This window comes from Phodopus roborovskii, unplaced genomic scaffold (genome assembly GCF_943737965.1).
Source record: "Phodopus roborovskii unplaced genomic scaffold, PHOROB, whole genome shotgun sequence".
In the NCBI taxonomy this organism is placed as follows: domain Eukaryota; kingdom Metazoa; phylum Chordata; class Mammalia; order Rodentia; family Cricetidae; genus Phodopus; species Phodopus roborovskii.
In genome coordinates this window covers 9,865,489-9,883,379 of record NW_026125506.1, presented here as the reverse complement: position 1 = coordinate 9,883,379, position 17,891 = coordinate 9,865,489, and the positions used below count along the sequence as shown (strand labels likewise).

Genomic DNA, 17,891 nt, shown 5'->3' with positions numbered 1-17,891 from the left:
GGCTTGGAAATATACAGTTGCCCCCCCCCCCCATATCCATGAGGGTCTGGACCTATGGATCTGTTCATCCAGACTGAAAACATGTGGAAAAGTTTCCCCTGATGGAATGTGTATGGACATTCTTTCCTGGGCACCATTCCCTGAACAACACTGACTTACACTGCAATCCTTCCACAGCACAGGCATTACACAGGGAGTCTAAAAAATCCAGAGACTTCCTACAGTACAAGGAGGACATATGGGTCCCCTGCTTGTAAGTCCCAATCTATAGGAGGATGTGAGTAACCACAGGTTGAGCATCTGAGCATAGCTCTGTGACCAGTTCCCCACAGACACAATGAAATGGCTGTCTAAGAAGCCTTTTCCCAGTCACTGCTACAATGCAGTTTCCACTAGGAGACACAAAGTGCTGGGCAACCATTTGTCAAAGTGCTTCTTCACTTTGGCTTGTGAGCAATGACAGAGCTCTGGGGCCTATACCCTGATTCCTCTCACTCAAGACTCCATACATCTGAAACGTTTCTGAGAAGTTCACCGACAAGAGCACTGTGTTACTCTGGTTTTTTTGTTTGTTTGTTTGTTTTGGTTGTTCAAGACAGGGTTTCTCTGTAGCTTTAGAGCCTGTCCTGGAACTCGCTCTATAGACAAGGCTGGCCTTGAACTCACAGAGATCCACCTGCCTCTGCCTCCCCAGTGCTGGGACTAAAGGTGTGCACCACTACCGCCCAGCTTTGTGTTACTCTTATTTAGTGGAGAGTAAACATATTTGTAGGCAGAGACAACTCCTTTCTGATACAGTACTAAAAGCATTCCCTCATTTTTGTGTTACCAGGTTGGAAAGTGATGGTCCTGAGTCATTTAAGAAAGGTAGCTATGTGATCCTGTAGTAAACCAGGTTCTTTAAGCAGAGCAGCCAGTGCATCATCAGGTATAAGCCACATAGCACACTACAGCAGCTGGTCCTCACCAGGCAATGGCTCAGCCTTCCTTTGAGGCACAGTAACTGGGGGAGGCAATCAGGCTTGCAGGGACTGGGACACATGCTTTGGTAAATGGTACGTGACAATGGCGCCTACTACTCAGCTGACATGAGCTTCACGCTACGATTCCTCTAAGGCCAGGCCAACTTACCTTGTTCTAATTTCAGCCAGGAGCCGCACAACTGCCATGACAGGCGCTGAGCCATCTCCTGTTGAAGGAAGTGAGGTGTGGATAGAGAGGCTTCCCTCCTGAGGGAGCAGCATGGACTGCACGGCCTGGACGACCTTCTCAGTAATGGAGAGCTTATGAAGAGGCAGTGCCTGCAGTGGGAGCGAAGGCCCCACAAAAGGGACAGGGAACAAAGGTATTATGAATATGTGGCTATCAAAATCACCACAGAAAATCATAAACAAGGTCAAAGCAACCAAAAACAGCATGTACTATGGAATATCCCCAGTTAACAAATGAGTTTTATCATCTTGATGAACTTTCCCACCAATGTTGCTGTGAAATCTTTATGGCCGGTATGGAAACACGTTATCTTAGGTGAAAGGGAAGCCCTCACTTTTCCAGTGTTTGCCTGCCCCAAAGCAATACTTAGCAGCTACACAGGTGCCTGACAAAGCAGGCAAGCACTGCCTTACCTCTGACCTTGGAACGCAAAGTCTAGACAAAGGAATAGTCAGTGTGTCTGCAGCTTGAGAAGTCCTCCGGCAGTCTACAGGAGGGAATCTGACTGTAGCTATACCTTCCTGTTCATTGATAGAAGCCACAACTCCGATGCTTCCTGATATTCCTCTACCTAAAACCTGGAGAGGAGATTATTAGCACCACCTGCCATGATCATGTGGGAGAAGAAGCTCTCTAAAAGGACAAGGGGGAAGGGCTTTGCAGCTGTCCTTGCCAGTAGTATAATAATCACTGATTCTGATAGAGATCCAGGCCCAAGACATGATCAAAAAAACAGGCATGCAACCTCATAGCAATATGAGGCATGGCTTCATCTCAAACTTTCACCACTCGAGTACTGTAGCTAATGTCATACAGAACTGTTTTAGCATTGAATAATGTACAGTGATGTCAATGAGAGTCTCTCAGATTCATTCCTTAGCACCAAAGAACAAGGTTTGCTGTTCTACTGGGTATATGATGGTTGTCTAAGGTCACTGGCTAATGGGGGAGAGGGAGCAATGCCTGGGGAAAGCAATGGTGGGTTACCTGGACCTCAGAGCCTATCTTGATTGTCTCTTTAAAGCCTCCAAGTGCACAGAGTGCAGCCACAGCCTGGCGTGCGATCCTCTGAAGTTTGGCGAGCTTCCTGCCACTGCTACTCCCATTTTCCAGGATGCTTTCAGCATATTTCCCCAGTTGTGGAATGTACATCAGTGCTCGGGACAGAACCTGTGTGTAGTGAGAAGGATGAGAGGCTAGAGAGGCAGCTTTGTGGTTAAGAGGACTGGGGATTCGTTTGCAGCAAGCACATGGTGGTTCACAACTATGTTTAACTCTAGTCCCAGGGGATCTGATGACACTCTCTTCTGACTTCCACAATCACCAGGCTGCACATGGTACACATACATATATGAGGCAATACTCCACACTAAGATAAATACATCTTTTTTTTTTTTTTTTTTTTTTTTTTTTTTTGCTTGTTTGCTTCTTGTTTCTGAGACAGGTTTCTCTGTGTGCCTTGGCCGTCCTGAAACTCGCTCTATAGAACACACTGGCCCCAAATTCAGATTTGTCTGCCTCTGCCTCTTGAGCACTGGGATTAAAGGTGTGTATTAGCACTGCCTGGCCAATAAATAAATCTTAAGGTGAAAAAAAAGAGGGTAAACACTGGAAGGTAAAGCAATGGCTACTGGTCCCAAGAATGATGGAATTTACCTAGGGCCTAGCTATCACATAAATTCTGGATATAGAAGAGACAAAAACTACTAGGTGTGGTCAGTGACATTCTAGTACTTTTGTATAATCAGACAGAACTAGAAATATACAATTTCATAATATGGGAGACTCTAACACTGTATTACAAACTCACTAAAATCAAGCAGTCATTCACCTGAAGGGAAACTTCCCCAGTGTCTACATCTCAATGTTCAGCTCTAAGCCATGTTTCAGCCCTGGCCTGAAGAGAGGCAGTAGAAAGAGGAGTTGCTTATAGAGCTGCGATTCAGGCAACTAGACTACTGTTGTGATGGAGCCGTGCAGCAGAACACAGCTTCCTTAGGACTCCAAGTCTGCTGAATATAGCCAATGAATCAAGGAAACATGACACCATAATGTCAATACCAGACTGATACAAGCAAAAAGAGATGACGACTGCTCCTGACACACTGTCCTTGAGTCTGAAAGTTTGCAAAGTCAGAAACAGCAGGGGCAGGGAGTCTCCAGTTGGGAGCACTCTCCTGGGATGACCCTTGCTTGCACGCTTGCTTGCAGCTTCATTCTTGCTCCCTTGGCTGGGCAGCAGCCCCAAACTAACCTTTTCTGCTGTTGTCGTCCAAATTTGAGCAGCATTTGATTCAGGCGCCATTAGCAGGCTATGAAGCAAGGCGATCACTTCTGCAGCCATGCTGTTTGCCACATGCCCACTGATGAAGGGTCGCACAGGGTCAGTCCTACAACAAGTGTCAACACGGAAAACTTTCAACGCTTAGTGATGTTTAAAAGTACAGAAAGGTGATTTCAGAGTTAATGGGGATGGAAAGATTTCCTGCTTATGCATGACAAAGGACTTACATGTGATGGGGAGTTTGTTGACTGTCAAATGACAAGCAAAATCAACAGGAGGAAGAAACTACCTCTTGAACATTTTTGTGGTATGTGAAGAATCCTCTGTGCTGTGATCTGAGTATTGTTTGTCTACCAAGGATTCACAGTGATTAAAAATGTGGTCCCAGTATTAATGGTAAGCAGTGAAACCTATGGGAGGTTCTGAGGTCACTGGGGACTTGCCTTTGCAAGGGCTATTTCCAGCTAAGGCTGTATAAAAGCCTGAATTTGGCTGCTCCAACCCTCCTTTAGCTCCTAATTTGAGATGTAAACACTTGATCCCGACAGGACAACCGAGAAGTGGGCCAGTGCCAGTACCGAGTGCCCCTGAACCTCCAAACCAGAGCTAAACAAGCTTCTTAAGTTAGGAAGTGCTAACTAGCATACTCTGCAACAATGGACACCGAGTTTTTTTTATTTTAACCACAGGAATCTTGGGAATCAAAGACAGACAGGCTGCAGCTATTCCTCACCTGTGGGTACATGACTCTATAAGCTCCTTCAAGGCAACATTCCCTTTGACTCTACCCCCAGAAAGAGAGTGTGTGGTCAGCTGGGACTGCGAGGACGTGCCATGCAAGGCTGTCCACTAACACTCCAAGGGCTCCCTCAGCTGCCACCGCCTCCGTGGTTCTCCCCTGGGGCGTCCTATAACCCCAGTGGTTCTTGCCCCTCCTCATTTTCATCAGGTTAAGGGATGAATTACAGTTAAACCAACATGTTCTGTGTGTGTCTGGGGGAGTCCCACGGGCGGCGCCTCGAGAGGCTTACCTGGCAAGTTCAGAGTTCCTCTCTCTGCAGATGGAGGTTTGCGCACTTTTCTTTTTGTCACCCGTGGACAGCCCACTCACAGTATCTGGGTTGATGGACTCTACCGGTGGCCCGACACTGACAATGAGGCCTGACTGTGCCCACTTGGTTGCTTTCCGGAGGGCGGCTGAGGCCTCTTCTGTGATCACTTCACAGCAGCCACCCTGGGGTTTGGGGTGAAGACACCTGCATTGCTCCCTTCATTCTCCCCAGCTCACATCCTCTCAAATCTGCCCCGTCACCAAAGGGACGAATACCAAAAACCACACACACACACACACACACACACACACACACACTCACTCACATACACCACACACACTCACTCACACACACCACACACACTCACTCACACACACACTCACACACATACTCACACACACACACACACACACACTCACACACACTCACTCACACACACCACACACACTCACTCACACACACTCACACACATACTCACACACACACTCACGCACTCACAACCCACACACATACTCACACTCACACACACACTCACACACACTCACACACATACACACTCACCACACACTCATACACTCACAATCACACACACACAATCACACGCTCATACACACACTCACACTCATACACTCTCACTCACACACACTCATACACTCACACACTCACTCTCACACACTCACCACACTCACACACACTCATACACACACACACACACACACACACACACACACACACACACACTATACATTTCCATTACTCCTCATCCCTGCAAAGCCAGGTTTGGTGGTGTATCTGTAATCCAGCACTTGGGAAGTGAGGCGGTAGAGAGTCACTCTGGACTACTCAGTCAGTTTAAGCTGACATTGAATGCGTCTTATTTATGTTGCTCAGGTTAGCTTTAAACTGAGTTTCAGCTGGGACAACAGGCCACGCCATCACACCCAACTGAATTAACTTTTGAAAAGGTGATTTCTCCTGAAAGTCCAAAGTGTGCTAAATATTCTCCCGCCAGCGTTCCCCATGTGGTTACCTTGGTCATGTCTCGATCCATCTTCACAACTTTCTCCATGTTGGCACCGGTACCAAGTCGAAAGGGCCGTCCTTCTGAGCTACTACAAAAAGAAAAAAAAAAAAAAAAAAAAAAAAAAGGAAGGCAGAAGAGCTGAGTCACTTTAAGGAGCCTGTTAGAAAGGGGCATATGTCACCCAGCAAACATGTGCTCAGGCCCTGTTAAGAAGCTAACACTAGCTGTAGGGTGTGTGTGTGTGTAAACTCGGGTCACCAGGCTTAGTGGCAATGGGTTTTATATGCTGAGCCATCTTACTGGATCTAAAACTAGCTTTTGAAATCCACAGACTCTCCCTTTTACAAAAAAGTGATAACATTTTCCTAATTATAGACGTTTTAGGACTCAAAACAAAGTCTGCTTTTAAGAATTCAAATAAACACGACACCTTAAAGACGGCTCTAAGGAGGTTTGGCCTGGAATACACAATGCCACATCAGTCTGTCAGGAGGCTCAACAGCAGCATGAACACAGTGCCTGCAGGGAAGGTCGGCTTTAACTCCGAATAATTGAGTGCCCTTTCCTTCTGCATAATCCTTGTTATATCAGTTTTGTGACAGCTGTGCAGCCACATGCTTCTTGGAGAGTTCCTCACCTGAGCACTTACCACACGCATGCTCAGAAGTGACCACTTACTTGCATGTGCTTTCCAGAAACAAGGGGCCCAAGCATGAGGGTGACTTCACAGATCACTCATGAAGACAGACACTGGCCTAAGTTCCCCTGTGCTATACAGCAGGCCTCCCCACTGCCTTGTAAGAATAATTACATCTTTTCGCTTCCTTGTTGAGCCATTGTATTACTTATACTGCAGTCAAGTAATGTTTTAAAACTTTCATGTTTTCTGATTCTGCTGAGAAGTGCCAACATCTGACACACTGTCTTTCCCACAGCTCGAGTCACTGTGGACCCCACAGGAGTGACACAGAAGTGACTGGCTCACCACATGCGTGAGCCCTCGGCTGGCTTAGACAAGAAGCACGGGTCACAGTTCACATTGGTTTCTAGAGGCCTAGGCCTGCTTCCAGGGATGGCAGTCACAGTGTGAGCCTACTTGGATTGTCAAGAGGGCTGAGGCAGTCACCATATGCACGGGGCTTAGCACAGTGTCTGTGACATGGGTGGTCTCTGGTGACATCGCTACTATAGTCACTGAGTCACCTCAGCAGTGGCTGGAGGACTTCGTGGGAGGACTGATCTTCCCGCTTGTGGATGAAAATAGAGAGCTTGCCATCCACTGCTTCGCTCTCTTCTCCAGGGTCTTTATCTCCTTTCAAGGGATTCTTAGGACTGGTTTTTGTCAGTGTGGTGTCAGGTTCAGAAGCAGTTGGAGAAAGAACCGTCTGACATCCTTAAAGCAAAAATCAAGGCCTGCTCAGAAACACTCAGGGCTGTTTGTGCCGTTCCCCACACATGAAAAACCCCTCCCTCTCCCACCATCTCTCTCCTTTATGACAGAGCACACACGTGCATTTGGGCCCTGGCCACAAGTAGGAGTTGAGCTCCCAGCACCATCTTCCTGTCCAGACACACCTCACCTGGGACAACATAGTCTGCCAGCTTGGCTAAGAGCAGAGAGGCGATCTTGGAGGCAGGGTCACTAGGGTCCTCCTGCTCGCTATTGAGGGAGGGGACCGAGTAGCTCCAGGGTGGGAGTTCCACATTCCCACAGTCCTCTACACTCATCAGAGGCAGAGCTGCACGGCACAGCTGAAGAATGATCAGCACCAGCTTTGGGGATGGGCGCTGGTCCAGCAGTAGCGAGAGGAGTTTGGACACACAGGCTGGCTGGCTCAAGATGGCTTTCCCTATGTGGCTCCTGCAAGACAGGGAGAAAATGGTGCTTGCTGTGCTGAGAAGGCTGCCCATAGACATCAGAAACAAGTGTTCCCTAGGTAAAGCTAGACAAACCAGTGAGCTCAGACCTCAGGAGGAAGACAGGGACTGTGTGTGCAGAGAATGGCAGTCTGGAGCAGACATGTGATGAGTGTTTCTAACGCTAACCAGTAACACCCGCAAAGGATGATTTCCTCATTTTTTCAGATCTCTGGTGCCTCGAGCTCATGTGTCCAGAGCGTTTCAACAAGCACCAAGGCCAGAAAACCAGGAGCTCTGCAGCTCTGCATTCATGCATTCAGAACATGTGTGCCAAGAGCACAGCTACAGTCCCCAGCATCAGCAACCTGCAACAGCCAAACCTACTGAGGCAGCACAAACCAAAGAACCATTGTCACGTCCATGGCATGGGGATATGGGGTAATTAAGCCCAAGGAGAATTAGTCCTGTTTAAAGATATGGTGAAAAAGAACAAAGTCATTACAAGCCCTGACTGGTTCTATAAGTGTGTAGTGTGGAGAATGGGAGCCGGCTGGGGTCTTGTGTACATCAGACAGCACCCACCATTGAGTACCCACCAGCCTTGACTGATCTGCCCTTTACTCTGAGATGAATGACTGAAATTTGAATTTGAAATGCAGGTACACATGCATGCAAGGCCAGTGGCTGGTGTCACCAAGTCATAAAGCAAACAACAGTGCATTGGTCTTCTATGTAATCCCCACATTTTGAGACTGAATACTATGTTTCAATGACTTTTTTTCTCTACTGTTTTTCTTGAAGCATCAGTGTGTCAAAAAAGTCTGGGAACATGGATGCTTCAAAACCAACAGAAGCAAAAGTTACCAGCCATTGCAGGGAACAGGCTGCTCTCTAATTCCTGCAGGGGAACAGGCTGCCCTCCAGCTCCAGCACCTTCCATACCTGGAGAGGTCATTGAGAAGACTCAGGACATCTTGCAGGGCATCATTACCAGCAGCCTGGTTGCCACAGCACTCAGTGGCTCGGGCAAGGTGGTTGGTGAGGAGACTGGACACCTGACGGGCCAGCCCTGAGTGCACAGCCTCTGTGGAGCCACCTTCAGAGTTGAAGAAAGGAAGGAAAGAAGGGCAGTGAGCACACCAACCTGTAGGCATGGTGAGTCCTCCCTCTCAGTCTCCCTGCATGGTGAGTCCTCCCTCTCAGTCTCCCTGCATGGTGAGTCCTCCCTCTCAGTCTCCCTGCTTGGTGAGTCCTCCCTCTAGTCTCCCTGCTTGGTGAGTCCTCCCTCTCAGTCTTCCTGCTTGGTGAATCCTCCCTCTCAGTCTCCCTGCATGGTGAGTCCTCCCTCTCAGTCTTCCTGCTTGGTGAGTTCTCACTCTCCGTCTCCCTGCTTGGTGAGTCCTCCCTGGTCTGTCTCCCTACATTAAAGCATCCTTCACACTCATTTTTATGTTGTTCAATGTTCCACTAACCAGTCGGAGTCTCATTAGACAATATCTATACATAACAGTCAGTGCTGAGGGAAGGCCTTCTCATGAGAATGAAATAGAATTAATTCCTGTATAATAGAAGAATAACCCCAATTTCCACGTTCACTCTAGTTCCACTTCCCAAGTATCCTTTCTAAAAGCCACAGTGTGTCTTGAGTTTCCTGTGCACGTCTAGCTCCCTGCACCTCCAATGCTGTCTATTCAGCTCTTCAGCCCTCTTGCTCACATTCTCTCCCGAGAAGCTTTTTTGATCTCTAGCTCTAGCCAGTCTGTTCCACAGCTCTTAGTGAGCACCTCCACTGGGCCCTGGCTCCCATCACACTATCATTATTTGTTCACCAATTTCACTTGTCAGACCATAGTTCTTTTAAGATTTAGTGTGTGTGTATGTGTGTGTGTGTGTGTGTGTGTGTGTGTGTGTGTGTGTCTGCACAGATGCACATGTGTGTGCAGATGCCAAACAGGTCAGAAGAGGGAATCAGGTCCCCTGAAGCTGGAGTTACAGGTGGTTGTGAGTGCTAGAAATTGCACTTTGTCCTCTGAAAGAGCAGCAAGTGCTTTTCACTACTAGGCCAACTTTCCAGCCCCAGACCAGAGTGCTTAAAAGAACACTGACTTTACTCCTCTTCTGTCTACTATATAGTACAGCAGGCTTTTAAAGACATTAGAATACAGCCAGGCGGTGATGGCACAGGCCTCTAATGCTTGCACTTGGGAGGTAGAGGCAGGTGGATCTCTGTGAGTTTAAGCCAGCCTGGTCTACAGAGTGAGTTCCAGGACAGCCAGGACTACACAGAGAAACCCTGCCTCAAAAAACTAAAAAAGTAAATAAATAAAATAAAATAATTAAACATATGAGTCTTTTCCCTGCATGTACATATGTGTGCCTGGTGTGCCTAGTACCCGCAAGGGGAGAAGAGGATGTTAGATCCCCTTAGACTGGAGTTACCTAAAGCTGTGAGTCAACATGTGGGTGCTGGGAATTGAACCTAGGTCGTCAGCAAAAGCAACAAGTTCTCCTAACCACTAAGTTAACTCTTCAGCACTTTAATTTTTAAAGTTGGACTGCACACCAAAAGTAGAATTTGAAAATATCCTCTTTAAAACACAATGGCACAATCATATCACAGAATTATGGAGACCGCTAGTGCGCAGGAACATCTATAGAGAGGAACATCTATAGAGGAATTATCTCAATTTTGAGGCTAGCATCTTTTTTACTGGGCAGGATGTTTTTTGGTACCACAGGGCAGTTGAGCATTTCCACAGAACCACAGCCATGTGGAGCCTTGTGAAGCCTTGTGAACTCATCAGCTGGTGAGGGCCACCTGATTAGTAGTTTGATACTGCCCTCCCCTCTGCCCGCTGCTCACCTTCCTCTTTCTCCCACTCCACACAGCGGTTGGCCAACACCTGGAAGGCAGCCCAGGCCATGGTGGCCACCTTTTGCTTCTTGGTCTGCTTTTCACTGGAGCTGGACTCGGTCTGACTGCTCAAGCTGCAGAGTCGGTCCATGAGCTGCACAAGGCCACTGCGGACCAGGCACTTCTCTTCACTCCTGGGGCAGAGCAGGAACCAAATGAAAAGCCACAGCTAAGCAGCCTTTGTGAAGCTCACAGGAAGGTTCAGGGTATCAGGGAAAGGTGCACTGTATCAGTACCTTTTTTTTGTTAAGTGGCAAGCACACTTTTCCTATTGTGGGGATACCCTTAGAGAAGGGCCTTCGAAATCAGGTTTGTTCATACAAGATCGCAAACCAGAAACTGATGAGTCAACTCAATAATAGACAAATAATAATTTTTTTTTTTAAAGAAATCACTCATGTCTTTTGTCTCCATGTTTACCTGTGCACACTGTGTGTCTGGTGCCCAGGGAAGACAAGGAACTGGAGTTGTGAAGAATTGTGAGCTGCTATGTGGGTGCTTAGAACTGAGCCTGGGTTCTCTGGAAGAGTAGCTAGTGCTCTTAACCGCTGAACCATCTCTCTTGCCTCCACCCCCCAAATAATTATCTTAACTGTAAGGCATTCAAGTGAGTCCATGAACAGCTAACAGCTCCAAGCTACTAATTAAATGACTCAAGAAAGAAAATAATTGTGCCAAGACCAAATATACTAGCTGGACATGTCTTTCTTTCTTTCTTTTTTTTTTTTTTTTTTTTTGAACCTCCAAATCTGCATAGTAATATAATCCTAATGGCAACATTTGGTCACTTAGCAACACAACTAAGGAACATTAGACACTGTCAGTAGAACAGAATCTTTAGGAGGCTTTAGATAACCAAAAAAAAAAAAGTGCAATTTTAAGGTTTTACATTTACTTATGTATCTAGTGTGATATATACTATGTGTACAGATGTCTGCACATACCAGAAGAAGGTGTTGAATTCCCTGGAGCTAGAAACTGAACCCATATCCTAAACAAGAGACATCTCTCTAGTTCCCCAAAATCCAGTTTTATAAATCATAAATAAATAAATAAATAAATAAATAAATAAATAAATTGCCTTCTGCTTAGTTGACCACATTGGGTATATCTACACATGGAAATGGCACGCCCGCACTCCTCACCTGGTGTAAGGTATGGTACACAGGAGTCCAATGCTGTTTGCACAAGCAATAGGGTAACGAGCACACAGAGACACCACAGAGGTCATGGTCTCACCAAAGGCTTCCTGGACCTGCTCCACCATCCCACCACAGGTGAGCTCTTCAATTCTATGAGACAAAACCCAAGTTCAGGTTTCCTGAAGACGTCAACAACAGTGTAATAAGGGCAGTACAGGAGCCTTTCCAAGAAGCCCAGTGCTAAGACTCCAGGAGTAAACACATCTTGGGGATCACCAAGCTCAGTGTCAAAAGTTGCAGGGCTATAGAAAAGGGCTGGGAAGGCTTCCCAAGGGTCCCCCAAACAAGATGCTCCACACTTAGGAGCACCCCAGGCAACCTTGCCTTAGGGAAACCTGTGATGAAACTAGAACACATGGCAGTTGTAAGAGCAGGGAATGTATTTGACAACAAGCCATAAGGCATGTCCATTATAGCTTGTGCAGCACGGAGGACTGGGCATGTAGTGACACTAATGCAAAAGCAAAGGGCTACATAGATTCGACAGTGTCTCTTCCAAGTTCATGGTCCAATTACTAGCAGAGGACGAAAGCCCAGGTAACGAAAAAAATCATCCTTTCCCAATGTAAAAACACAGCATGGGGCTGATTCTACCTCAATTCACATTAACTGAGAGTTGAAGTTATAAATTTTGTATAAAGATTTGTAATATAACACTGTTTATAATAACAGAAATAAATAATGTAGAGTTTAAAAAGGCACTAGGAAGGAAGACAGCTCAATGGGTACATTAGAATTTTATTCTTCCAAATTTTCTTCATATTTTCAAGTTTTTAGTAAGTGATACTAAAGACTGCAAAAATAAAAATGGATTTCTGTAGCCTGGTCTTGATGACATTTTCTTATCACTCCCCCCCTGGAAGGCATCACCCTCCCTGTGGAGTGGGGGGTGGTGGGACAGGAGGGGGGTTGGGGGGGCATGGGAGGGAAGGAGAGGGAACTGGGATCGATGTATAAAATAAGAAAAAATAATAAATATAAAAAAATGAAAATGGAGAAATGGTAATCAAAGTATGGGTATCTTGTGTCAGAGCTTTCCTTCCAGGCACCCTGGAAATGGGTGGACATGTACATAGTCACCAGCTCTGTCACAGGGATTGCTAGCTCTGGACAAGGAGGTCTCTGACTAACAGCCAGGAAGGACCCACCATGGACTGGAGCAAGACCTAAAATCCTGTCTTTCAAGCCTCTACCGTGCTAAAGCTGTTTCTTAAAAACAGCACGAGCTCTCCTGATTGACAGAAACTTCTCTAACATTCACTTTAGCAGCCACTGACCCTCTGCTTGCTGGCCATACTGCAACAAAGACCACCAGAAGGCACAAGCCCCAAATGGCAGCTCCAGCCTTTCATGTTCTACGGATGGCCTCTGACCCCAGCATGAAAATCCTCAAACATACGCCAAGGTCTTCGGAGTTAGGATCTATAATGACAGTTTTAGAAACTGATCAAACAGTCTACGGCCGGCCATACCACCCTGAACACGCCTGGTCTCGTCTCATCTCGTCAGCTAAGCAGGATCGGGCCTGGTTAGCACTTGGATGGGAGAAATTGATCAAATAAAAATTATCGCTAATTATCATGTATAAAAGCACGTTGACTGCCTCACTGTACTCAATGCAAAACTGAAGGAAAATAATTAATGACTCTATGTGTCCATGAGTAGATGTGAGTTAAGCATAAAAAACAAAAGCACAGTGGAGCTCTGTGATGCTTTTCACAATGAAGAAACAGATCCCGAGGGATGGGCTGAAAAGACAGTGATATCCAAGATGTCCTGAGAAAAACAACCATAATTACAGGGTCAAACATAACCTAAACTCATCTATGTGAAAACACCACACACATAGTTACACAGACAAAGAGAACTAAGGAGCCACGTGTGTAGTACAACAAAGCCCCCAACCCGAAGCAAATTAGGATGGAAGGGGTGAAAGAGACATTCTGCTGTATCCTGAGGTGTTTTTTCAGAAGACAGAAGCAAGTGGATCTCTGAGTTCGAGGCCAGCCTCGTCTACAGTACAGCCAGGAATGCACAGAGAAGCATCTTAAGAAAAGAAAAAAAAGTTTTTTTTTTTTTTTGAGGAACAACATTAGCAAACACCACTGAATGCTTTGACCCATGGTGGATGGAGCAGTTGAATGAACAGAGACCACTGACCTGGGTCCTCCCTGGAGGACCATTGTCACCGGCCCCACCAGGTGAGTCACTCCTCCAACTCGCACGGCAGCAGTCAGCAATTCCCGCATGTGCACCAGGGCCTGCTTCCGAGTGTTGCCCCGCCGCCACCTTGTCTGTGCAGCCAAAAGGAAGCTGCTACTGGACACCTGAAATGCCCGGAGAAAGGATGTTGACTTTCACTGTCATGTACGTGTCAGCTGCCAGGAGCCGCTCACCGCAGATCAGCACATTGTGACTTACTGCTTGATCAGGGTTGGTGCCAATGAAAGCAAACAGCTGCCCCAGCAGGACACTGTAAGTGGGCTTGTCCCTGCTGTCCTCGATGGCCAGTGACTGCAGGAGTGTAAAGGAGCTGCTGCGGTGGCTGGTCACATGGCGACGCCTACAGAAAACAAAGCTGTAATAGATGAGCAAACAACCATGCTCAGGGAGGCCGTCTAGACACTGTGTGTAACTATACACTGGGATCCTGCCTTGGCCAAAGACTGTTTACCTCTGATTGGCTCTAGTAAATTCCAGGTCTTCATTACCAATCATTTCCAGGTCAGAAGGAGCAGACATGCTTCGAAGGAAAACAGGCTGCCGGACAGCATGAGACGCCACCTTTGTTTCTGAAGCTGACTTGCATGCTGCAAGAAGAAAAAACTCTTAACACTCATGCTGTCTGATCAGCAGGGAGGTGCATCTTCACTGTATATCAGGGCTCAGACATTTAGGGACTATCAGTGTTCATTTCAATATAAGCACTCTTTTTGTTGTTTTGTTTTTTGAGGCAGGGTTTCTTTCTCTGTGTAGCCCTTTCTGTGCTTGAAATCACTCTGTAGACCAGTCTGGCCTCGAACTCATAGAGGTCCGCCTGTCTCTGCCTCCTGAGTGCTGGGATTAAAGGCATATACCACCACCATCCTGCTATTTTTAAAATTTTTAAAAAGTAATATATTTAATTTTTTTTGTTTGTTTTACTGTGTGTTGGTATTTGGTCTGCATGTATGTCTGTGTGAGGGAGTTACATCCATTGGAACTTGAGTTACAGACAGTTGTGATCTGCCATGTAGGTGCTGGGAATGAACCTGGGACTTTTGGAAGAGCAGCCAGTGCTCTTAATCACTGAACCAGCTCTCCACTCATTTAAGATAGGCAGGCAGGCAGGCAGGTGAATTGAGGGAGTGGGGAGATGGCTCAAACATTAAAGAAAGAGCTTGCCATAGCAGCCTGAGCCCAGTGTTCAGATCCCCAGAACACACATAAATGCCAAGTGAGTATGGTGGCCCCAGAATAAGCTGGCTAGCAAGAAAGGCTTCTTATTCGGGTGAGCTCTAGGTCTGAGCCAGAGGCCCTGCCTCCAGGAATGAGGTGGAAGAGCAATTAAGGATAATTCCCAACTTCAGGCCTCTGAAGGCACAATCACACGTGTACACCCATACACATGTACCCTTGTACACACATATGGAAAGAAAAAGACTGAAATAAGTCAAAATTTTAGGATAAAGTTGTTTCACAACTTCAGAGTAGACACCTTAAATCTAAAATATGGTAAACTTATCTCTCGGGTGCTACCAGTCTGTTATCTATGATTTCGAGCTGTGCCCCCTCACCCCCCACCCCCGCCCCAAGTGTCATTAAAATAGTTTGTTTTAATTAAACAAAGGCAGTTGTGGCTGGGGATGCATATAGTGGACCATGTTGGTAATGTATTTCCCTTTAGACACATTTTCAGACTAAGAATTAAAATGTGACCTGGAAGAGGGGCCTGGAGAGATGGCTCAGAGGTTAAGAGTACTTGGCTGCTCTTCCAGAGGACCTGGGCTGGTTCCCAGCACCTACATGGTGGTTTACAACCATTCATAACCCTAGTTCCAGGGGATGCAATGCCCCTCCTAGTCACTGCCAGCACCAGACACAGACATACATTCTGGTAAAGCACTCATACACATAAAATAATAGTTTAAAAAATAATTAAATAAACTTTTAAAAACTGTGATCTGGGGATTTCCAGTAATAATTCACAGTAAGTCCGGCCAGAGGATCCCTTAACTCAAACCCAGTGCTGAGTAAAAAAAACAAGAAAAAACAAGACTGAGCTAATTGGTGGTGGCACAAATCTTTGATCCTAGCACTTGGGAAGCAGAGGCAGGCAGCTTTCTGTGAGTTCAAGGACAGCCTGGTCTACAGAGATAATTCAAGGACAGCCAACACTAGATAGAGAGATAGAGAAACCCCGTCATTCTGTCTTGAAAGGGAGGGAGGGAGGGAGGGAGAGAAGGCGGGAGACTGGCACATTGTAAGTTTTACAATGCTGATTACACAGATGCTTCTGGTACTTAGGAACACAACTGCATGTGTAATATGAAAACCATGAACTAAAAACAGGGAACACGGGAACACTGATTACACAAACACATGCCATTGCACCCCTCAGATGACCCAGGAAGAACCTTCAAAGCCAAAGGAATTCATTCAAGATGACGCCATAGGAACTAAAGTCTTAAGAGACTAAAGACTAAAGGCAAGAAGGAAATGTTTATATTTCCTATTTTGTTTTTCTAGGAAACCCCAGGAGTGGATTCTTTAACAACAGTTGATGTCTATTTATGAACAGAGTCAGAGCCTGGGGCAGTACCAGGTGTCTCTGCCGGTGTCCCTGAGATGCTCCTGGTGAGGCCGGACTGGGCTGCAATGGTGACGTGCAGCAGGAGCTCGGCTCGGTTCATCAGACTTTTCACCAGTGTCTTTGTTTTGGCCAGGGGGTGAGAGGGCTTCTGAGTAAGAGAATTCACTTCCTGGAGGAACTTCTCCCTAAAGAGAGAGACTGGGGTGGGTTTAGTTGTTCTCCAGCTCACCCCACTCAGCCTCCAGGGATGAGGTCACGGCTCGGCTGCCCCTATCCGGGCAACGTTTCTCTGCTTTTCTGTTTCAAATGCTTCTGCTACTATCTGAGCATTCAGAGCAGAGCCACAGACTCACCAATAAGCAACTCTGAGTATCTGGTGAACACACAACCCTGAAAGTCATAACAAGAACTGGACCAGCAGTGTACTGAGCACCAAGGTGATTAGCCAGCTTGAGAGTGAGTAACGCCACTAACCTCAGTGAGAGGACCATGTTTTCAAGATCATTTCCATCAAAGGAGACTTCCTTCATTGAACACAAAAGTTCTAGTTCTTTCATTTTGTTCTAAAGAAGGAAAAATCAAGAAAAGATGGTAGGCATGATTCTGCAAGAACCAAGTTTACCATATGCTCGTCTGTTAGCAGAAGTCGGGAACCAACCACCACCCGCTTTGGTTTGTGCACTCCGTTGCTATTAGACGTGATTTCTGCTTTTGTTTTCACTTTCCACACTACAGGAACTAAACCAGTGTCTAGACATGCTGAGCAAGTGCTGGTGGGGGAAGATTGGAGGGCTAGAACCTCGGACCTAACTCTTTGGACACAGTGTCTTGATTTGCCAATGCAGGCTGACACCAAACTCACAATCTTCCTGCCTTGACTTCTTGAGTGTTGGAATTATATACTCTTATTTGATGGGATAACGTTTAAAAATTGCATGGTCTATTTTCTGAGGGTTTCCAACCCAAACTGTATTTTAAAATGTTTGTTTTGACTTTTAAGGTTTGAAAGCAAAATTTGCTAATAATGGTAATATCTTTTTCCCTCTATTTGCTTATTTGCTTACTTATTACTGTGGGAGTGTGGGAGTGTGTGCACGTGGGCCACAGTGCCTGTGTGGAGGTTCAAAGCACAACTTCTCACATTGTTCTCAGGGCTGGAAGTCAGGCAACTAGGCTGGGTGGCAAGCGCCTCAATCCACTGAGAACCTCACCAGACTAATAATGGCAATTTCCTTAGCCTTTTTTACAAAGCTACCAACCAGCGTGAAGCCAAGTCCTTGTGTACTAACATGTCAGTCTAGCTACTTTCATTTAACCCTTTTGAGAACGGCTGCATTGCACAGTGTCGGACTCCTTTCTCTGCAGACGTGAGTGTGAGCACACCCGGTACCTTTGCTCTCTAGGTGCCATACTCCAGTGGGGACTCTCACAATGCACGCACCTCGTTAAAATGGTAATCGTAGAAGAAAGGCATGTTGTTCTCCAGCTTGCCCTGCATGGCATCCTCAACCTCACTTTGCCATTTCTGCTCCAGTTCAGCTACACTCTAGG

At 46.4% G+C, this 17,891-nt stretch overlaps 1 protein-coding gene across 1 annotated transcript in view; it reads right to left on the bottom strand.

The window, feature by feature from the left end:
* Hectd4 (HECT domain E3 ubiquitin protein ligase 4) overlaps nt 1–17,891 on the bottom strand; it is a 149,196-nt gene that overhangs the window by 48,186 nt on the left and 83,119 nt on the right. Inside the window, exons 27-43 of the mRNA XM_051176572.1 lie at nt 17,782–17,886; nt 16,815–16,903; nt 16,350–16,525; nt 14,223–14,358; nt 13,970–14,111; nt 13,709–13,875; nt 11,492–11,638; nt 10,296–10,480; nt 8,375–8,528; nt 7,153–7,433; nt 6,776–6,965; nt 5,579–5,660; nt 4,528–4,730; nt 3,467–3,602; nt 2,200–2,382; nt 1,626–1,790; nt 1,132–1,301 (exon numbers count right to left, since the gene is read on the bottom strand). Coding sequence (XP_051032529.1) covers nt 1,132–1,301; nt 1,626–1,790; nt 2,200–2,382; nt 3,467–3,602; nt 4,528–4,730; nt 5,579–5,660; nt 6,776–6,965; nt 7,153–7,433; nt 8,375–8,528; nt 10,296–10,480; nt 11,492–11,638; nt 13,709–13,875; nt 13,970–14,111; nt 14,223–14,358; nt 16,350–16,525; nt 16,815–16,903; nt 17,782–17,886 — 2,711 coding nt within the window. The remainder of the gene's footprint in view (nt 1–1,131; nt 1,302–1,625; nt 1,791–2,199; nt 2,383–3,466; nt 3,603–4,527; nt 4,731–5,578; nt 5,661–6,775; nt 6,966–7,152; nt 7,434–8,374; nt 8,529–10,295; nt 10,481–11,491; nt 11,639–13,708; nt 13,876–13,969; nt 14,112–14,222; nt 14,359–16,349; nt 16,526–16,814; nt 16,904–17,781; nt 17,887–17,891) is intronic.